At 38.4% G+C, this 22,321-nt stretch overlaps 1 protein-coding gene across 3 annotated transcripts; it reads right to left on the bottom strand.

Annotated features, from left to right (window-relative positions):
* Positions 1 to 395: 395 nt before the first annotated feature.
* pld2 (phospholipase D2) lies at positions 396 to 21,821 on the bottom strand. 3 transcript variants are annotated; one of them, XM_028031532.1, is made up of 24 exons: positions 21,492 to 21,818; positions 16,278 to 16,438; positions 16,047 to 16,174; positions 14,991 to 15,133; positions 14,743 to 14,836; positions 14,227 to 14,292; positions 13,982 to 14,040; positions 13,642 to 13,887; positions 13,405 to 13,548; positions 13,226 to 13,309; positions 11,480 to 11,558; positions 11,270 to 11,380; positions 10,971 to 11,180; positions 10,713 to 10,860; positions 8,914 to 9,032; positions 8,533 to 8,646; positions 6,521 to 6,625; positions 6,069 to 6,157; positions 5,030 to 5,143; positions 4,778 to 4,824; positions 4,394 to 4,528; positions 3,798 to 3,951; positions 2,855 to 2,972; positions 396 to 2,271 (listed from the first exon to the last, which is right to left on the bottom strand). In XM_028031532.1, the coding sequence occupies exons 2-24, from the start codon at positions 16,408 to 16,410 to the stop codon at positions 2,047 to 2,049; spliced, it is 2,865 nt and encodes a 954-aa protein (XP_027887333.1). In that variant the 5' UTR covers positions 16,411 to 16,438; positions 21,492 to 21,818; the 3' UTR covers positions 396 to 2,046. The 3 variants fall into 3 exon arrangements, with proteins under 3 accessions (XP_027887333.1, XP_027887334.1, XP_027887335.1); XM_028031533.1 differs by having other exon boundaries at positions 2,047 to 2,271; positions 16,278 to 16,433; positions 21,492 to 21,821; XM_028031534.1 differs by lacking the exon at positions 21,492 to 21,818 and adding an exon at positions 21,277 to 21,445 and having other exon boundaries at positions 2,047 to 2,271; positions 16,278 to 16,433.
* Between the last annotated feature and the right edge of the window lie 500 nt (positions 21,822 to 22,321).

Genomic DNA, 22,321 nt, shown 5'->3' on the forward strand with positions numbered 1-22,321 from the left:
TAAATATAGATTTTGATAATAAGCAATGAAAAATATTTCTCAAGTATTACATTCATAAAACGAGTTCCTAAGGCTGGTTCCTAGATTAATAGAAACAGAATGATTATAAGATCACTTGTTGGTCAGCTAAAGGCATCTCTGCTTTCCCATCACAAAGTGTAGCACTTTAAAAAAAAATTTTTTTTAATGCAAAATAACCAGTAAAAATGCCAGCATCTACTGTGCAAAGATTCAGAGTGGTTTTTCTTTTCTTCACAGTGTGACTATTTTTGAGACCAGGAGAGTTCTGTGTCTAAACATAAATGGTTTTTTTTCTGGCTCCTGTATAAAAGTTTTGTGTAGAATGAGTTTACACGAGGCATCTGTCAGTCATATTTATCACACCAGTTTGAAACCAAGTAGTAGTGCACTTAACCTAGGCTTATCTGACAGTTTAGTACAATTTAACTTGAAAAACAACATGGTGTTGTTAACATTAGTGAATCCTGTTTACCCCCTTTGGACACACATGCACAAAACCAAATACAATGCAGACTTTTTTACACCGTTAGGGATATAACACACTAATGTCTTATTTAAAAACCTGATGAGCTTCCAGTCTTAAAAGTGTGCTTCTAATTAGGAACACATTTAAAGGGGAAGAACAGATTTTTTCCAAACACATCTATGTTTTCTGTCATTCAGTTAATGCATGGTGCCTTGCAAAAATATTCAAATTTACAAATCAGCTCATTTTTGAAGCTAGTTGTCAGTGCACTCAGTTTTATTTAGGGATATCAGTAAAGGGGGTTCTTTCACATTTTTAGTGACTAAACATGTTTAAACAATAAAAATGTTCTTACTTTTCATGAAAGAACCTCAACTTTGTGTTGACAAACCACATAAAATCATAATATTATGTAATATCCTATGTAGCAATGTGACAAACTTCAGGGGTTATGAATATTTTTGCAAGGCGTAGTGCAGTAAGTATTGGTTTCCCCCAAATGAGGAAACAAAATATATATTTTTAAAAAGTCCAGTGCAAGAGATTTGCATGTTGGTCAACAAGTGATCAATCTGAGCATTCGGGGAGAAAGAAGTGTGTCAGACACATTATGTAACTTCTCAGCTGAACCTCAACAAATGCCTCATGCCTGTGAGCAAATATAACATAAGGTAGACACACAAGACTCTTCATGGCTCCTAGACACGACATGGAAGTAGCTGCAGAATGCCAACAGAGGGTGGAATGTTGTGTGCTGGACTCCAGGCAGTCCATTTGGATGTAACAGTTAAAAAAAAAGAAAAAAGGTAAAATTTAACAAGATTTAAACGACGCACAAGCTAAATATATTTTCTCTCTCACATTTAAATATAAAAATGACACAGAAGTAACTCGTCCCGATCAGCAATATCGCTTTCTTTTTTTTCCCTGGCGCACCATCCTGATTTAGTAAGCCATCCGTCCTATCAGCGCTCTCCTTTTCTGCCCCATCAAGCCTTTATTTCAGCTGCGATCCAGTCATCTCTTTATATCCGTCACCATAACAACCACAAATGTTCTGACAGGTTTTCTGGCTCTGCAGTGAGAGGTGAAGCCTCGGAGGGAGAGGGAGAGGGACAGAGTGAGAGCGCGGGAGAGAGAGAGACAGAGCAACCCACCAAAAAAAAAATAAATATATATATATATATATACAAATCTTGCACCCATAAATGTACACTATGTTCCCAGATCATGGGAGATTGTTGATTTCCAGTCCAACCTTGCAGTCCTCCAATGAGTCACACACATTCATTTATATGAGTTTACAATAGCGTCTACTGTTGGTTCGTAGCAGTTACGTGACAGACATCATGAATAAACTGGCCAGTACAGGTGTGTCTATTATTCCAACAGATGATAAAACTTTTAAGTAATTTGAGCCAGACTAGATTTAGGATTGACCCATAAACTGTTTTAATGTGGGAGCTGGTGTTACAATTAGTTTTGTGCGCTGGGATTTAGGTACAGGTTAGCAACGATTGTATCAGTGTTGTAGTGGCCTGATCTAGGCAGACATGTGGTTACGTCCAAAGGTCTGTAGGAGCCATCCCTTCTTTACTGTTCAGAGGAGGCTGCAGGTTTTCCTCACACAAGAATTTCAACGGAAAGTGAACCAGCAGCCCTCGGATGGCCTTCAGCTCCTCTGCCGCCTGCTCGGGGTCTGTGTCGCAGAGGCGTTCTTGAGAGCTGTAGTTCTTCAGCAGAGGCAAGTTGTGAACACTGTTACAGGGAAGGCACCTGAAAACCTGATTGAGAGAACGTAGAGGTAAGAAACCCAAAACTAAGGCTGCGTTCACACTGCAGCCCAAAGTGACCCAGTTCCGATATTTTTGACGTAATGCAATCTGTATCTGATCTTTTCATGACAGTCTGAAGAACATAGGTCAGATTTTTTTCAAATGCGACCCAGGCCACTTGGATATACGTATTCGACCTATCTTTTCAAATGTGACCTAACATCCAAGCCTCATTCATTGGACCTGAACGTTGTTGAGACTCTATTCTACATCCTGATACAACAACCATGGCGGACTGGAAGATTTTATTGTTTTTTAATAACTAGAAGATTATGTTATTACAGTGACACCATTAGCTCCACCATTAGCATCTACGTTTACTTCCACAAACATTGAGTACTTCTTCATGGCAGTTGGCAAAACACTGAGCCCGCTCTCTATGTGTGACATTATTGCACTCTCTACTGGCACACTGGAGAACACATACAAGTCGCATTTGACAAATAAAATCGGAATTTTACTTCAGGCTGCAGTGTGAACATAGCAAAGTGGTGGCAAACAGTAGCAATGCGTCGTTTGCGTTCAATCATACCTTGTCGTAAATGATAGCGTTACGTTTAGCAGTTTCATTCCATATGAGGAAAAAGAAGTCGTCGCTGATTGGGTCGTCAATGTTGATGCTGGGGTCTGAAGTTCCTCCAGTCAGAACCCTGTTGCAGCACAGATCTTAAATGCTGTTTGCAAGTTCATCAGAGTGCATTTGAACAATACAAAATGCTAATCAAAGAAAGTTTTCAAGGCACTGTACAAAGCTTTTTTTTTTTCTTTTTGCAAAAGTATTTGTAAGCCTTGAACATTTTCATGTCATCTTACATTACAACAATGGTTCCCAAATATTTTCTGGGGCCCCCTATGAATTACAATAAAATCCATAGGGCTTTATTGTACTGCCTGCGCCACCATAACATTGGGTTTGACTCTTCCATCCATTCAGAGTTAAATAACACTGAATGGGTTCATATTTCAGTGTATTTAGGGATGGTTTGGGGTTTTGTGGTTTGCTGTGGTCAGCTGAAAAAGTTTGCATTGCTGCCATGCATATTGTGCTGCAGAATTTTTTGTGTACACATTGTTCATTTATGAGGTCCTACGTGACTATGAACCCATTCCGGCACTGAGCAGATGCTTAAAACAAATCTTTGCGTGGTTGTGCCATAACCTTCTTCAGCTGAACAGAAACTAAAGTAATTCTTTTTTGACAGAAAGAGGAACAATCAAGAGTCAGCACCCAGCTCCAGCGAGAAACTGCTGATCAGGCCAAAAATCTGGGTTTTGTGATTAAGTCAGAGCATATTATTAGAGGAATAATGTCCCAGCAAGATCTTGGGAAACTCATCCTAGCGTAGGTATTGATACTTTTCTGTGTGGCGCTGCATATTAAATGTTTGACAGTTTTGTTAGCTTGAGACTCCAAAAGAACAAAAAGCCATGATCCTTACTAGGGTGTTATCTCAGTAACAATGTTCTGTCCTGACCTGAAGCACTCTTTGCGCAGAGCAAGCGCAAGCGGTCCTGCCTCGTATTCCTGTCCTCCCATGACGGATGGGACCCTCTCTTGATCTTCCACAAGCACTGCCAGCTCACTGTCTCGGCTGCCCAGCATGCTGCGATCGTTGATGTTGGCTGATCCTGAACCACACGTAGAAACAAGAGGTTAATTTAACTGACATAGTTTAAAGCATTTGTTTAAAAGCAATAATACTGGTTCAGTGTATTTTTTTTTTACTTTTCTTGTGTTCAGTCATGATTAACAGGTACCTTTACACACATTTTTCTATTTAAGGCTGGCAAATTCTAATATGCAAAAACATAAACAATTTCAATGGAACATTAAATCTGGCACATCCTTTTTGTTTTCTTTTGGCTAACACAGCAGTTTGCTACTTCCCTTCTCTCTGGTCCGACAAGATATAATAATAAAAGATTAGATATCATGAATGCCAGTTTTTCTTTATACAGGTTTATGGAAAATAAGGGAATAAAAAAAATAAAATACAAAAAACTTGCCGTTTACATAATTTCTCTAACAACTGACTGGATTCCTTGAATGAGTTTGCTGTCAGTGTCTCACCAATTATATAGCAGCGGTCATCAGCAACGAGTGCCTTGCTGTGAACATAAATCAGCTCTGTGACCAGTTTCTCGGAGAGCCGGGAATGCGTCCTCAGGCCACAAAATGTGATGTACTCAGTCCACTGGTCCTTCACTGGGGGACCAATCACAGTCACATTATTTACTGTAGAAAATATTACTGGGAAGATTTAGAAACAACTCAAACAGACACGAGAGCTCCTTACAAAATTAAAGTAAAACGAAATCAAGAAAAATGTAAGAACAATGATGTGCAGAGACAAGTAAAGGAACAGAAGGACAAGCAGAAGATCGAGTTTTAACAGGAGGTCAGTAGATCAAATTTTAAATGATAAACCAAACAGATGGGCAATCAAAAACTTACCCTCACTGAGCCTTGACAGAATCGAGTGATCTCCGCGGCACATAGTCCTTACACAAACAAACATAATAAATATAATTGGGTTAGTAAGATAAATAAATCTATACAGTTATATGTTGCTTAACTTTATCATGAAAGAAAATATGTCTCAATGTCTCTCAATGCTGATCCACAGGATGTAAAAAGTGCATTTCCTGTGCTATTTCTGTGCTGTGGGCTGAGAGTAGAATGATAATGCGAGGAGAAGGATCTCACCTGTAAGTGAAGTGCATAATGGCTTGAATTGCATTTCCACCTCCAGTGGTAATGTCTCCCTCGAAGCCAGGAAGCAAAGGAATCACCACAAACACCCTGTACTTCTTCTGCTCTCTGCAGGGAAAAACAATGGCTGATTGGTTCCAGTTGCACAGATTGTACTTTAAAGGTACTAACATCCAGTGGTGGGTGTTTTTTTTTTCTTTTTAAAGTGTACAAAAAAAACAAAACACTGCTTTAATACATTTGGGTCGATTGCAAGAGGCCAAAGGATCAATCAGGTGGATATAGAAAAAAGTAGGACAAATGAGTGACTTTTGACAGATTTTGACATACAGTAGATCCTGAAGCATTCAAGTTGAATTTAAATTTAAAAGGTTTTAATTATAAGTATTTCACACAGAGTATGACTATAATGGCTATGATGCATTCTGACATGAAGTGTGACTAGCAATGGTCTTCTTCAAAACTTTGCACCATCTTCAGGTTCCATTGTTGTTATAATTTAAATAAAACCTGCAGGTCTCCTTATATGCAACTCAAATGTTTTGCAGCCACATAAACACTTTTTAAAAGTGGAATTTAATAAAAAAAATGTAAACGGGACGTATTCAAAAGAACTCTAAAAATTGCCTCATCTCTTATGAGATGTGTAACCAGAGGCTTCAACACACAAAGAACTGGTTTAACAGGTAGAGTTAGTCTTGAATAAATAATGTTTAAAATCAAATTACAAGCCAAACAGAAAAACACTTGCACTGACTTGTTGTTCTATAGATGGAAATCTACATCTGGACTGACTGACTGCACAGAAAAATCTGGCTAGTACGTTTAATATATCTTCATAATGGCAATTTTATTTTTGGATTATTTCAGTGAGAAGCTGAATAAGTGATAAACAAAACTCTTACATCAAATCTTCTATTAGCTGAAGCACAAGTTTAATTAACCCAAACTTTTAGAAATTGGCTCTACATAAATGTGCCAATAAAACATGAATAAATCATAGTTTACGTCTCTCTTGTCAGAGAAAACCCACCTGTGTGCTCGCAGGATTCGATCTACGATTGCATCCCCGATCTTATTGTGGACGACCTTGTCCTCCGCACAGCTGATGAAGAACTGGTTCTAAGGGCAGAGAAAAGGCAGATGGTGACTCAGTATGAGGCGAGGGCAAAAGCAGATAGGAAGCTGGCAAAGAGCATTCACGAAACCTTAATTAGGCACCAAATCTGTCAGAGAAGTGAAATAAATGTGTTTTAGACAGATATCTCATAAAGCACCCTATATGTAACTCCACAAATAGAAATGATGATAACATTAATTTATGTGTGATCACCTTAAAGAAATTCAGCATGAGCAATGTCAAATAAAAATAAATAAAAATCTGAAGCAAGGCCAGGTCTTTTTAAAGATGCAATGATTTTGAAAGGTAACTTTTGCCAACGCTGCCAATATGCAGGGATAAATAAATAAGTGCTGCCGTTTTACCTCAATGTAGATGTAGTGCTCGCTGTTCTCAATGGTGTGTATGTAAGCCTGAAGGATCGAGTTCTCACAGCTTCCCGTTGACCAACGTTCAGAAGAGCGCAGCACCTGAGGAAATAACACACACAAATTCCCAGAGTTCTCAATTCTTCCAGGACAATTTATCAAGACAACCGGTCATAGTGAATGTCTATGATATAAAATACATGCAAAAAACAGAGTGGGAGGGAAGGAAATGTTCAGAATCAAACTCATACTTTCACTTTGGTTTACTACAAAAGCAGATGAACACTTCCAATAGATGAATGTTTTGTTTTTGCAAATAAAGCAAACCTAAATCTAACAAACATAATCCAATATTACTTCCACTAATTTTAAGGATGCTTGGCTTGCGGAGTGAACAGCGGCCCACCTGCGCCGGCAGCAACATCAAATGTAACCAGAGAGCCTTGAAACCTGAATAACGCAGCCACAATAGCAAGCAGGAAAACAACAACATAATGGGGCCACAAGGGTTACAGTTACAGACCACCGCCCACACTGGAATAAAAGAACGTAAACACATCAGCAGCTAATGCTTTTTGAACATATATGCCCAATGCTCAATATTTAAACAATTTTAAACAAGCCATTTAATACAGCAGGTCTGTGCCAGTCAGCTTGCTTCCACACCAATGTTGTCATGATTGCTTTGCACTTCTAGCATTATTGTTAATTCGGAAATGTTCAATCCTCTTCTCCAATCTAAACTGCAGGTTTAAAGATTCCTGTTGGAAATAAGATGCTTCTACTCTCTTTCCCACTCTTTGATAGTGTTTTCTCTGGCTTTGCAGACGAGTACAAAAATGCTGGAAGTAATTTCGCTCTACAGGCTTTACTTTTGTTCCACCATCTGTCACAGCGTAAGAACCGTGAACACTGAAACGCTGTGTTTCAGAAGCCAGAACAGTGTCTCTTTGTTGGAAGGTTATCCGTCTGATTTCCTGTGTAAATCTAATCTGGAGACAATGTCAAGAGGGACATTCAAGCTCAGTTCCAATGGCCTGTCTCACATCACACCAACATCACCAATCTTCCTAAATTATAATTTAGGAAGAACGGTAACACCGTTTACATCCTCTGTAATGTGGTATCGCTTTCTAGCATTCAGAGAGATTCTACTGTACCGTCTGAAGTAAAGCCTCTGGGATTTTTCTTTGTTGTATTGGACCAAGAGAGTCTGGTTTATGTCAGGCCCATCTTTGGTACTGTCTAATTACTGAAGCATTTGTTTTGCTGCTATAATTTTGAATGAGAAATTCAATCCACAACTAAATTCAGAGATTTATTAGGACATGACAACAGAGCAGTCTTTATTTAGTTTACTCAATGTTTGCATAAAAGCTGTGAAATCACCAACCCTGATTGGTGGTCTGAAGATGTTTTTCATGTTACTGACCCGATTATATTTAGGTGTTTATAAGTCATACAGGCCACAACGTTGGTGTAAAAGTTGTTACTTTGGAAAGAACTCTCCTAGTTAGCCTTTTTTGATATGAATGAGGTATTTAAAACTGAAGTCAGAGGAGGTGCAGAGGTATGCAGCAAAAGAGAGCAAGGCTGTAGCAGGTGTTGGTCATTTCATTCCTTGATATTGCTGCAGTTTTGGTAATTCCATACATACATTACTTTATCTGGTATGAAAAGAAGCCATCTTCCACTGAATGTCAATTCAAACATGTTTTCAGGATTTTTTATTGAACTGTCAAAGCAGCGAAAACAACAAAGTGAAACTGTGGGGACTGACTGATCATTAAGGGACCCGAAGCCCGGGCAGTTAGTGCTGCTCGTGGGTTAGGATTTAGGTTTAAGACTAAGGGTGAATTGAGTTTAGGTTAGATGTAGGGTTAGGCATGTGGGTTTAGGGTTAGTCCATAGAAATGAATGAAAATGTATGGAAGTCAATGCAAAGTTCCTGTGAAAATAGAAAGCCATACAGGGTGTGCAAGCGTGTGTGAGTGTATGTAATCAACTACCTGAACTTTGGCTTTCTGGGATCCAGGAACAATAAATGGCAACAAGTCTGCCCCAGTGTGAGACTTGGGGAGAAGGTAGGGGTAGAAGTTATCCTTGTACTTGACCTTGAAGATCTGAGGAAGACAAAACAATTGAATGCATGGATTCAAAATCAGAGAAGAATTACACAGTAAAGTTTACTTAGAAAATTACTTTTGCTCTTTTTATCTAAAAAATAAAAACATACTTTAACAGTGAAAGCCCAGTCATAACATGACTGCAGTGCCCAAAAGCATCTTTTATATGCCCTTCCTCTTAAATATCTGTAATAGTAGGAATTTTGCACTCTCAACATGTTCATAAAACTCAAAACGTTAATAATATAAGCATTAAAACCTTACCTTAGTAAAGTTCCAGCGCTGGATGAAGTGCCTGGCAGCGTCCCTGGCAGTTTTGCCATGCATAGCTGTAGTCAGGTCACGCCAAGGCATGCGAGGAACTTTAGTGCGGTCAATGTTGTCTGAAAAAAAAAAAAAGGTATTAGTGTCATCCTCTAGCTCAAATGCGCTTTGCATTTTTAGAGTGGACTTAACTTCTTAACTGTCATGATGACACCAGCATCCTCATGGTCAGTCATGCAACTGGTTTGCATGACTAACCCTACCCTAATCATGGGTCTGAGAGTTAGAGCAGCAGTATGTGACTTTTATAATAAAATAATAATAATAATAGGTGTTTTACATGTTTGTTAAAACTGTCACCATGTTGTGAGAGTGTGAGACAGAAAGTCTGTGGAAAAGAAATCAAGCTCCTTTGCCTTCTCCCTATGGAGCTGCTGTCATCTGAACAAATACACTGCTCCATCAGAAACAACCAATCAGAGCCAGGAGGAGGGTTTTAGCACTGTCAGTCACCCATGTGTATGTGCTGCTCTCATCCTCCTCCATTCTCACTGCTACGATACAGCTGGTTCACCACAACAGAGGCTGCCATAAACACTCAGGCTAGTTAGCATGGCCACTGATCACAGAGGATAAATGGCAAGTTGTTTCTCCGCCATTAGCACATTTAGCAGTGCATACACAAGATTTATAGACAGCGCTAAGACACTCCTCCTGGCTCTGGTTAGTTGTTTTTGACCAGGAGTGGTGGATTTGTTCAGACGACAGTAGTAGCACTGAGAGGAGGTGGAGGAGCTCAATCTTTTCACAAATGATCTGTCTCATATTACACAATCACAAATACGACAAACATATTTTTGTAAAAGTTACATACTGAAGCTTTAAGGAAGTAAAACTCTACACGCTCATGTGAGACGCTATCTTCTAGGGACTGCGATTGGTTCTCCTTCTTCTTATTTAATGGCAGCTTAATGTAGCATCACCGCCATCAACTGGTAAATAGCATAAACCAAATGTCGCCCAAACTGACCTCTCAAATCCTACCTTACAAATTGCTCCCTCTTAAAAAAAGTAGAATAAGACCTGGTAGCTTTCACTTCCTAAGTCTTCCTGCAAAATATCAATAAAGTCTAGTTTCATTGGTTGATAACGCGAAACAAAATAAGACACATACACACAAGGAAAAGCAAATATTTCACCAAGTAATCAGTTGATAGAAATGAACTGATAATTGGATCTAGACTGGATTAAGCAAAGTGTGTCATGATGATGCACCCTATGCACAACTGAATTAATTGCCAAACAGCCTCAACATGTTTGATTGCACCTTGTTTACATCTTCATCATTATTGTAATTCGTCACAGCTTCTCGCCATGCTGGTCGTTTTACTAAGCCACCTATTTGATTTTAATGTGGACGCTCACTTGTCAGCAATTTGTGGTGTCTAATCTGGAGAAATGATCAACCTAAAATGGAGAAGAACAGAAAATCCAAACAGGACACAGGAGCACAGCTGAGCTCTATACATTTTAAGGAGAATCTCTCTCCTTTATGTCGGTCTTTCTGGTACCTTCACCGCTCTACCTCTCATGTGTAAGGTGCTTTAACAAAGTTTTAACTTAAGAGGGTGTCTGCAATTTAATTTCTTTTTTACCATTATTAATTTATTTTTGCCACATTAACAGTGGAAAAAGGGTCTTCTTACATTCATCTTAAATTCATCACAAGAGAAATTAATAAATTGAATAAACTCTTTTAGATCTAACCTCCCACATATACCGAAAGAGGTTTTCAATACCTTCAAATGGCCTGTCCAGTAGGGTCCAATCTTTCTTGATGAAGTTGCTATAGTCCTTGCCAAGCCACAGTTTAGTGTTACCAGCCAGATTAGTTGGATCCCATTTTGTTTGGTTATGTGCATTCTGGCCATCAGCCACACCATTGTCCTGTTTAACAGAGTCACTGTTTTAGGACTCTGGCTACACACTGATTCATAAATTACAGTAAACAAATGCAAGGCACACCAATTAACAACCCCAACAGGGCACATCCTTACAGTTGCATCTTTGTTTGGATGTTCCTCCACGCCCCCGTTTAACATCTCTGCCTGACCCAGGTCGGCCAGTCGATACTCTCTGTCATCCCATCTCCCAAATGCCAGGTCAAGTCCCCCAACAAACGCCACTGTCTGGTCAATGGCAACCATCTTCTCATGGTGAGCCCACAAGACCACCGCAGATGAAACGTGGTCTGGATGTCGCATCACCTGATGGATTACAGGAGATCTAAGTGTTAGTTGAGCGCAACAAACAAATGTAACTCTGCAAAGCAGTTTGACCCCAGAAGATCACAGACCTTGATGTTCGGGTGCATGTTCATCAGAGTCCGTTTGCTGTAGTCGCTATTGATGCCAAGTGCCATCTCCACCTCCTTGTAAAGCAGGATACAAACCTTGACTCCTTCTCCCTACAGGTAAACGAGGCAATATGGTTTGGAAACGAACACAACTGAGTTTAAAATAAAAAAAAACAATTCAGTTTTCATTGAAAGAGAACGAATCCCTACTGCTTTCCGTTTTAGTATCTCATCCAGTCTCCAGTGGTTATCAGTGGCAGGTCTCTTTAGGAAAATTTCCGGGCTCAGCCTAATAGAGATTAAAAATCAGAAAAATCATTCTGTATGCTAATGACCTTGGAAATGTAACTTTTATAATACAGTGCCTTCCAAAAGCACTTTCAACTTTTCTTTTTTTTGTCATGTGACAACTGAAGGCCTTAAGGTATTTTACTGGAAATGTTTAAGCGGAAAACCACTTGAGGCTGTGCTTAACTGCAAAGTAAAAGAGTCTGGTTTTGTATATTAAAAAAAATATATTAAAAAAGTGTGGTGTCAGTACATAGCTACGCTGATGTTATGGCAACAGGGTAGCCATAACATCAGCAGATTCTGCAGTCCTTCTGCTGGCTCAACAGGAAGTAACACTTTCAAAATAAAACCTGAATTTCACAATAAAACTAACCTAAACTGACATTAACCTTACTGAGAATGACAAAATATTAAAGACAGAAGGCATTGCACAAAATATATGATCTTAATATTTCTTATTTATGACTCCAACACCTGAGTCAGTATCTTTGTGGGTCCACATTTTGATGCTAAACTGTAGCTATAAGTATCTAGGGGTATGTTGGTACCAATGTTTCACATCCAAAGACCTTTCTCTGTTGATTTTCAACATTTCATAACCTTACTCATGCACATAAAGTTTCAGCTGTTGTCACAGATTTAGAAATAAATCTAGGTTTAGACTCTTGACTGACTTGATCACTCTTACACATGATTTTAATCTAAACCACCTTAGGAAGGTGAACTTCTGCACCAGGCTCAAGTCTTTTATAGCCTCTAGGAGGTTTTGTCTCTGAACTGGCCTGTTTTGAGCTCCATTCATCATTCCATCAACACATTCCCTGTTCCTGCCACTTCCATGTTTCACCCTAGAGCGAGTTTGTTTAGGGTGGTGAGCAGTGTAAGTTTTATTCTTATATGACTGAAGAACCTTCTTCACTACATGGCAAGTGGCAAACTGCCAGCAGAACCTGTAATGGTTTTCTTTCAGCAATAGGTTTCTTCTCTGTACTCTATTACAAAAAGGTTTGATTTATGGCAAAACTAATAGTTGTCTTGTCAACAAATTTTTCCACCTGAGTTGTAAATATTTGCATCTCCTACATTTATTCTGCCCTTACAGTCATTTTAGATGGATAGTTATCATAGGTCACATGGGTGCCTCTTTAAATAATACTCTCCATGCCTGGCCTGTCAGCTTAGGGTGGAGGTGCCAATAAATTAGAAGCTGCGCCGTATTTTATTTATTCTTATTTTCTCATTTTGTCTGATGACAGATGCTTAACCTGCTTTTTCATGCTGCTTTTTATTTTTTTTTGCTGGGGCTGAACACACTCATACCAAAGGGCAATTTGTCCTAATCAGTACCTTAACAGTGGGAAAATATCAGAGTCCATGGAGTGAGCAGACATGCAGAAAGAGCCCTGGTCAAGACTTTGTTTACTAACTAGCAATGCAATTAACTTTACTTAGGGTTATCAGAGTATAGAGAGAAGATTTTTACTTTATCACAAAATATTGAAGAAAAAAAAGCCATCTATCACTTTCTGTCCGCTTCACAGTTATGTACTATGTTGGGTTAGTCCACAACACCAAATCCCAATAAAACAAAAGAAAGTTTGTGGTTTTAAAAATGGTCAATTTTGCACAGGTTGATGGAGTATATAAATCTGTTAATTCTCTTACCACCAATCTGTGATGAAAATCTCCTGCTTTGCTTGTTCAAGGGCATCAGCCAGGTCTGCAAAGTAATCTTTCCCATTCACATACCTTAAATGAAAGCCAATGAACTATAATAAATAATTGAAAGGAACGACTGAAGTTGACTGCGACTGTTAGAGTCATGTGTGGATCAGGGATCTGACCATTTAGTAAGAGTGTCTTCTCGCGGTGGAGCAAAGCCTTGGAAACGGTGGACCTTCAGAAAGTCACAAGAGTGAGCCAGCCGGTTGATTTCATGAGTCCACCATTGGCTTTGTCTGTAGCTTCTGCACTTGATGATCAAATCCCTGGTTAAAAACACCCAGAAGTGTAGTAAAATGAGCAAAAATACAATAAGATCTAAACATAATAATAATAATAAAAAAGAAAAGCACACACACCGTGTGAAGTTCTTAATGCAGACTCCATATTCTGTTCCAGTCTCGGCACTACCTACTTTCACCTCAAACTCAGGGTCAAAAAGCAGCACAAAGTTGATTTCATTGTTGTCTCGGCTCATATACAAAAGGAAGGAGTCTTTGACCACCAGCCAACGGTGCGACCAGCGAAAACACACCCGATGGTGGCCGATGCAGTTCAGACCCAGAACACGATGACCACCCGACCTCTTAATGATCGGTCCTTCCCTGAAACAAATCCACACGCACATCACAATAAACCTTTATCGTCCTGTCATCTCCCTAAGAGTCTCTGTTTCATTCAAACATTTTCTTTACTTACAGGCCTTTTGGTCCCAGATCATTGACAAAGGAGAGGGCACCGACGGAGAGGAATTCAAGCTGAAAAAGACAACAGAAATGTAATCATGAAATTTGACTGTAGGCTGTGTAACATCCACTGAATACATAAAAAAAAGATGCTTTGGCACGGCAATGGGGCGACCTGTTTTCCTGTCTGACAATCGTCAAAGAAAGTCTATTTGAGCCGACAAAACCTTTAAGAAAAAAGATGTTTTAGAAATTTACCATGCTGCGGTCATTTCTACAGAATCCGTTCTCCAGCAGATCATTCAGGTACTCTTCAAGGTATTTCTGCGTTGAAAAGAGAGTTAATTAATACCAGTTGACATGTGATCAGATTATTTCTTCCAAGAATATTTTTTTGTAAGAGTGTATGAGAATGACATCACCTTGCAATTTATAGCCAATTTGAATCATTTTTTTAATATTTTGTCATGTTACAACCACCATCCTCAGTGAGTTATATTTAAATTTCATGTAAGAACTACACAAAATTCTTCAGTAAAAAGAAAAGGAAGCACAGTTTTCCTGTTTTTTTAATCAGACCAATTTTCTCTTGTATGTTTAAAAATGAATTCCAGTGCAACCTCTTGCCTTTATAATCCACTTTATCAAAACAGTGTCAACTTGTGTGTCATCTAATCTAAAAAATGGGACTAAAAGAATCTTTTTTCTAGGTGTTTTTTGCAAGGGACTAAAGTTAAATCAAGAAGCCTTTAGAGGATCCTGAATCCTGGATACCGTTTTGCTTGAGGCTCCTCTGGCGCGTTCTGTCCCCTGTAGGCTGGGCATTTCCTCTGACATTACCCTCAGCAGCTGCCTTTCCTTCTCAGGCCTTTGAAAAAAAAAAAAAAACAGAGTTTGAATATTCAAAGTAATCTGTGCTTGAGAGATCCAATATTAAAATCTCAAAGCAGTACATCACTCAGATTTCAAACACTCGTCACCCTGAGTAAGAGGCTGATTTGCATGTCAGTCGAGACACCGACCTTCTAATGGGCATAAAGTGAAGCATCATCTTGTGTTTGTAAAGGTCTCTGTGAAGCTCCTGAAAGTGTTTGTACTTCCGCTTTACTACCCAGTGAAAGGGTCCATGAGTTAACTTCACAGTGTACAGGTTTCGTACACGCACCTGGGGGCAGATTATTCAAATGATGTAAACCAGATTAATTAGCCATAAAATAACAAACATTAAATACCAAAGAAGGGACCAAAAAAAGAGAGGACACTGAATGTTCAAATCATTTCACATTTAAAGTAAGGCTTGTATCAAATAATATTAATTTGTATTCAATTGTTTAGCATTTCTGATATGCATTTTCATAAGAGCTTAAACTGTTAGCTACTGTTTACACTTCAACATGTAAACAAAACATATACTGTACATGCAATGCATACATTTCTCATAGTAAAATCATGCGCATTCTTTTAACACACCATGTCTTATGAGCTTAGGAAGAAAACTTTCAAGCGACTGAATCAACAATAAATTTGTGTTATCAAAACATTTTTAAGCCAAATTTGTCTAACAGCCAAAGCTTTGTTAAAATCAAAACATTAACAGGACAGTGATCTCCAACACAGCCACAACTCAACAACAGAATGGCTCAAAAAGTACAGAATACATTGAAATGGTCAAGTCAAAGTTCAAACCCCTTCAGTGTAAGAGGACAAAATACTTATGCAGAAAGTAAGGTTTGCATTACTTGACACGACAATGAGGGGAAGTATCATCCTGAAAACTTCTAGTTATTGGTGCAACAGGTTCTTCACCTACACATTTAATCATGCAGTTTACTTTTTTTTTTTAGACAAAGCTTTTCTATTTTGGATACATAATTTCTTAAGAACCATATGCTTTTGTATCATATGAATGTACTTTTAAATAACATACAACATTCAAAAGACATTTTTTATTTCAAGGTTTTCTCTGCACCATTTTTCTATCGTGTTGAAACCAACACGATAGAAAAATGTGTTGCATTTTACCAAAGAAAATATTTATTAGCTGGATACACAAAAAAAACATATCTTAATATATTTACCTTTGATCGACTAGTGTGTTTCTCTGTGTTGCTCACATTGCATGTAATAGGTGTACCAGGCATTAAGTAAGGTAGATCCATTTCTTTAATTTCAGTCAGACGATGAATTATTGTAAAAGGTCGGCCCTCTGGAATATAGATAATTGGAAGAAAAAAGTTACTAAAAGGGTTGCCGTCAAGCAACAAGCCAGCTTATACATTGAATCTTTTTTCAGTAATATTTTTACATACCGGTGTTTTTTAGGAGGCTGTCTAGTTCATCTAGTTTCAGGTCATAGCGGTCGTGCGAGAAGCGCCTCTTGTTGAGGTGCGGTACAGCTGAGCTCACAGCTGCAGGCTCGATCTCATCATCTGGACTGGCCATGGCGCTTACGTAGAAAGGTCAAGCTGCCCTACGAGAAAGAAAATAAATACTATCCAAAAAATTTGACATCGCAGATTAAAAAGAAAGACCAAAACAAGATCAGACTCTTTATGCTGGTTAAATCTTGGAGGTCAAAGTTTCTGGTATTAAATGCAGCAAATTTATAATAAAATTGATGTCAGTTTTGATCAAAAGAATAAAAATGGTCATAGTAAAGCTGTGCAAAAAGTTGAAACGTAGCCACAGTTTTTCAAGCTAAGTGGATAGAATAACACAGTGCAGCCCCTCCCAAACCTGTTGCTAAGCACAACCTTCCAATTATCAGCTGTTTCAGCCAGACACCATTTTTATTCATTTTACCATTATTAGCAATATTGTTAGAGTATTGCTATTGAATTTTCACCACCATTACTATTGTTCTCATTAATATTAGTCATCATGAAATACAGTTTACATCAATTTTACTTTTGTATTATAAAAAACAAGATTATTATTATTCTAATTAGATGAGTGCTATTGTTAGAACTGCTATTATTACTGATATGTTTATTGGTTTTATTTTTGTTTTCCTTATTACTATGTATTATGTGCAGGCAAACAAGATTGTTACTCACTAACAATTTAAAACAGCAAACTTTTCAGCAAAATTGCCCACACTTGTATGTAAATGTCGTGGGAACCACATTGTGCAATAATTCAACTAATATTTCTGGTCAATGCTGTAGAAAAAACAAAAATCGCAACTGTTGGATAAATTGTATTTTTAGTAATTATCAAATATTCGTTGTATCATGTAGCCTTGTAGTTACATTTAGATAATGTTTAATTATATGCCTTTTCTTTTCTTCTTCTATTTTAAGTAATGTTTCTGTGTGTTAAATAACTTTGATTCCTTCCTAAGGCCTCCTTGGGAGAGAGAGGTGACAGATATTCTCAGTATTTGTTACCCTGCAGGACTCCCTGGGAGATGGAGGTGTTAGTTGCTCCCAGCAGAGTTTTACAGTCCTGCAATAAACTCTGCTTTGTTCTTCGTTACTTTGAAGATATACAACGTGCCTGGAGCAGAAGGATCTAGAGTGTAGATAACATGTGTCTAGATAGTGAATGTCATTAGCGCTGCAACTATGTGATGAATTGTTTTCCCCACCCTTTGAGAGTTGCAGCGCCCAGTGTGAGAGGGTTCCTAAAATCAATAAAACAGAGGAGCGAGAGATGTGTTTTCAGAGCTGTTGGAGATTTGTAACTGAAAGCACATCTCTGTCTGCTCTCCTCGCGAGAACAAAGAATCTAACTCTCTTGTCTTTCCTGTGTTTGTTTAATGTGCCTTTAATAGGTATTTAGACCTGACAGCAACCCATCATTTTTATTAAGGTGAAGCTCTTTTTAGGTAGGGATAGTTGTGAGTTTGATGTAATAAATATAATAAACTGGAACAACTGTGCTGTACAACTTTTATTTTAATTACAGTGAAACCATGAAACTGCTATTTCTGCTCATGTTTTTCCAACTGGGGAATCTCAGATAGGCCAATGTCTAGTAGAAAAAAATAAAAAATAAATTCCTCTTTATCTTCTGGGTGAATAATATCACAATTAAACTTTTTTTTTGCCTCCTTTCAAATGCTCCTCACTGATATCTGTCCAATGACAGTAACATAAACTAATTTATCACAATTTCAGTTTTTTTATGCTTCATAAGAAAGAACGTTTTCTTGCAGCTATTATCAACAAACATCTTGTCTTTTTGAAAGACATGTTCTCTTATATTTCTCGTCTTGCAGAGTTTCCAAAAACAATTGGATGACCGTGCTGTGTAATGTTTGCACTCCTCAGACAAAGAAGCCGTGTCTTCCCAAAATTGACTAAATAAAATAAAAAACAAAGATTGTATTTTTCATCAAAAAAAAAACAACTAAAAAAAAAAAAAAACCGTTTTCACTCTCAGAAATTGTGAGGTCCTTAGGCTGGCAATTTCTGAGGCCTGGCTCATATCACAATTTGGAGGCTTCGCTAGCTGTTTCTGTTCTCCCTTAGGCAACAATCAGACCCCAGCACAAGATTTCCAAGCAAGCACAGAATTAACACTTTCTGTTGCCAAACAAGATGCAACACAACCGAGTGACGCAGTGGTAATGTCCGAATAATTGGGTTAATTATCTGCAAACAGGACCACAAAGCGCATATAATCACAGAGGAAGGAGACAAGCAGTAAGCAAAAGTAAAAATAACTCAAGAAAAACAAAACTAATCTGTATCATGATAATTGAAATGGGAGGGACTTAATTTTGAAAGCCAAAAAATGTGAAGCTCTTCATACGTCTACGTAGTGAGCAACAATACGGCATGAGACATGAAGGACGCAGCTACCAGTAAGAAAATAAGGGAGTGTGTGGGGCCTTGTATGTGGTGTGTGGGTAGAAGTCTTTGAATGGCTGTTTCCTGGGAAACAGGGCAACTGGAAAGGCGGGTGTGTGTGCATCCGTGTGTGTGTGTGTATATAAATATCTGAGACAATAAAAGAGGTACTGAGAATTGCGGTTGAGATATAGCGGAATCACATCTGCAGTAAATCCAAACACTTTTCCAGGAAATGTGTGACTATGTCACAGCTCTTCCACGTGAAACGAGGTTAAATATTACATGTGAGAAAAAACAAACACACAAGAGGCTGGATGGCAGACAAGAAGTGACAGTGGGAACACCATCTGTGATTGTGTGAAGCGTTTACAAGATCTGAAGAGCTACAACATGAACAGATCAGATTTTATTTTTTTTCAAATGATCACTTCCACTCTTGTGTAAGATAATCACAAGACCCTCATCTCACCCAGCTGATGTAATCCAATGTTTCACAGATGGGACAGTGCTTGAAAAAAGCTGCATGTTTGATTAGAATTTGTTTTCCAATTATATATTAAATGAATAAGAAAATGAAAAGATTTTGAGGTTTTAATAATCTATTAACCAGAAAGAGTTATCTCACTAGCTTCTTTCAAACTAAATGTAAAATCTAATAAACATGTAATAATAATGTCATTATTTAAGTACAGAATAGCTAACTTATAAGTTAAGCATTCATCTCCTGTTCTTCCGAATGGTCAACGGTAAATTGCAGACTCCAAAGCACTTCAAACTTTAGTTATTCACATCCTGATGGTGTTAAGCTTCATAGTAGCCCTGCGGCAGTCTGACCGGGCCCCGTCGGAGCCTCTGACCACCACCACCAGGGAGGGCAGGCAAAATGTCCTGCGCGAGAACACAACGGCCGAGACAAACGGCTGCAACCCAACAGCTACAGGACAAACTCCTAAAACCATCACCCCAACCTCAAACCCAAAAATGGATAAAAAAGAAAAAGAAAAGTGTCAGTTTAACCGCCTGGAAGCACAATGTTGAGGCAGCATTACTCTATTTGAACTACAGAGCCACATTTTTGTAATTCTCCAGTTTCTTCAGAGGTATCATGGACCTCTTGGCTGCTTTTCTGACTAATGCTGTCCTCGCCTCACCTGTCTCTTTAGTAGGACGACCATGCCATGGTAGGTTTCCACTTGGGCCAGCACTGAGAGACACTGAAGGCCAACCCTGAATAATGATGTTTGTTCACTAATGTTCACACAGATTATATTTTATTTATTGATCTGCCAGTACAGATGGATGAATACAAGCCACACTTTTAAGATTCATGATTGTATATCGTTTTACAAAAATATGTATCTTTTTTATATACCACTTTATAGTTTTGTACTGCTCTGTGCTTGTTGAGCACATTAAATATTGATAATAATAAATTTAAAAACCCATAAAGGTTTGTGATTGTGATAATATGTGGAAAAGTTCCAGCAGGTGTTGTCTTCTGGTAAAAACGTTACATCAAGAAAGTTAACAATAGCCATGATTATTTATTGTTAATAATGGAAGTGCATAAAGGTTCGGCCCTAAACAGTGAGAGCGAGTTTTATCCTCATCAGACACACATGGGATGATCTTGTCTGTTTTTCGATCAGTCTAGAGGGAATTTCACAGGCTGAATGCCAGATCTGATTGTTCTGCATGCTTGTGGAAATATTTTTCTTTATAACATCAGAAAAGGTAACCTTGCTAATTCAGATGAACGCACTTGCAAGCTAAAAAACGAAGCAACATGTTGACATTTTAAGAGTGACCTTTCTGATGCACCAAAACAGCAGAAAATCTGGTTTCTACCACCAACCAATGCAAAGGCTGGCGCGTCTTGCAACATAAAAACTGGGTGTGGTCTCAGGTGAAACTGACAACACAGGAATCAAGACTCTATCAGGTTTCAAAGCTTGATGGTTAAATCTGAAATAAAGCTTTAGACACATACAAGATTATATTTCGTTGCATGTTTCACCTTCCAATCAAACATTTCAAACATACATAATGTCTGATATGCTGGAATATTTTAAGGGAATGGTGGCAAATTTGTACTTTTAAGTCCGGACTTCTCTATCAATAAATTGAGGGAAATAAATGCCACCTGGTGGGGAAGCTAATAAACATTTATCATAAATCCCTTCATGACTAAAACAACAACACACAGTCAGATCCTACCAGGAATCAGTTTTAAATACACGTCGCCGTTTTTTGTAACTTATGTCACTGTAACTTTAAAACATCACAAAAGCACGTAGGGGAAAAACCTTTTCGTTTCTGACAAGAAGTGATTGAAGTTTTGGAATCCGTCAGAGAGTTTTGTAAAGTGCACACAAATCTGCTTGAACGATTCAATAAGTAGAATAAAATTAGCTGAGAGCTGATTTAGACGTTCATATCAAGGTTATTCTGGCACAGAAAGGATGTGATCTAACTTTCTCTCGTCTCCACCCATCCCTCGGCTTCTTACCGCGTCTGAGTCCGCCATAAACTTCACATCCGTCTACAAGGACGCGTAAAAAAAAAAAAAAAAAAAAAAATGTCACGGCTTTCAACAGACGAGCATTTAGAAAACTGTTTTGTTGTCATACCCCAGGGTGTAAAAATCTGCTGTTGGACCTGTCGTCACGTCACTGCGACAAACGTAACGAAGTGAAATACGCCGATGCCTAAGGATATACTTACTCGTGTTTTAATTACAGCCCAGTCCACTTCCACGCTGCAAACATTTGTGCCAAAGTCTGCGCATTCACACCATTATTTCATCGTTTTCCAACCAGTGTGAAAATGTCACCCTGTAGTTGAGGTGATGCACTCGTTTAGTCCCTCCCATCGGCCGAACATGGGACAGCATAGAGGGGTGGAAATGTGATGAGAGCCCTCTGCGTAAATCTTTAAAGAGCTGCTTTAGGGTGGGCTTGTCTGCTTGTTCACTAAAACGAAACTAACGCTGTTAGAGATCAGTTACTCGGGATGTTTGGCATTCTTGCAAGTGGAAACAAAATAGGAATGGGGGAGTTTCACTTTCCTCCCGTGACAATATCACACTCATATAGTGCAGAGAGCGAGTCCAGGACAGCCCGCAAGCATTGAAAACACATGCAAGAATGTGTGGCAGTGCACATACTAGAGCAACCACGTCATACGAATAAACACGTGACTTCCGGTACGGGCTCTTTCAAAATTAAGTTCAAAAATACATATAGTTTGTTTTTTTTCTTCACATTGATTCAACTGCAGTTCAGAACAAATGGCATCTAGACTTAAGGCAAATATACAAAATTACATAATCAGATCAGATCAATCCGATTATAGAGACAACTAATTTATCCTCACTTTTCATAAGGTGAAGTTTATTTTTTTTTAGTTTCCTGTAAAATAATTACAATTGTCCAGCCTTGACGTAACAAATACTTCTGGTCTCATTGTGAAGGTTTTCCTGTCATCCTGGGAAAGGATGTTCCTAATTTTGACAGTATTACAACACAGGCAAAAGTGGGGATCTATTTTGGTTT

Source organism: Xiphophorus couchianus, chromosome 11, assembly GCF_001444195.1.
Source record: "Xiphophorus couchianus chromosome 11, X_couchianus-1.0, whole genome shotgun sequence".
NCBI lineage: Eukaryota > Metazoa > Chordata > Actinopteri > Cyprinodontiformes > Poeciliidae > Xiphophorus > Xiphophorus couchianus.

Coding starts and splice junctions, on each gene's coding strand:
- pld2 (XM_028031532.1), bottom strand. CDS start 16,410: ATGGCCAGTCCAGATGATGAGATCGAGCCTGCAGCTGTGAGCTCAGCT. Junction 14,293..14,742: donor GAGGAGCCTCAAGCAAAACG/GTATCCAGGATT, acceptor TTTTCAACGCAG/AAATACCTTGAAGAGTACCT. Junction 2,973..3,797: donor CTGCGCAAAGAGTGCTTCAG/GTCAGGACAGAA, acceptor GTGCTGCAACAG/GGTTCTGACTGGAGGAACTT.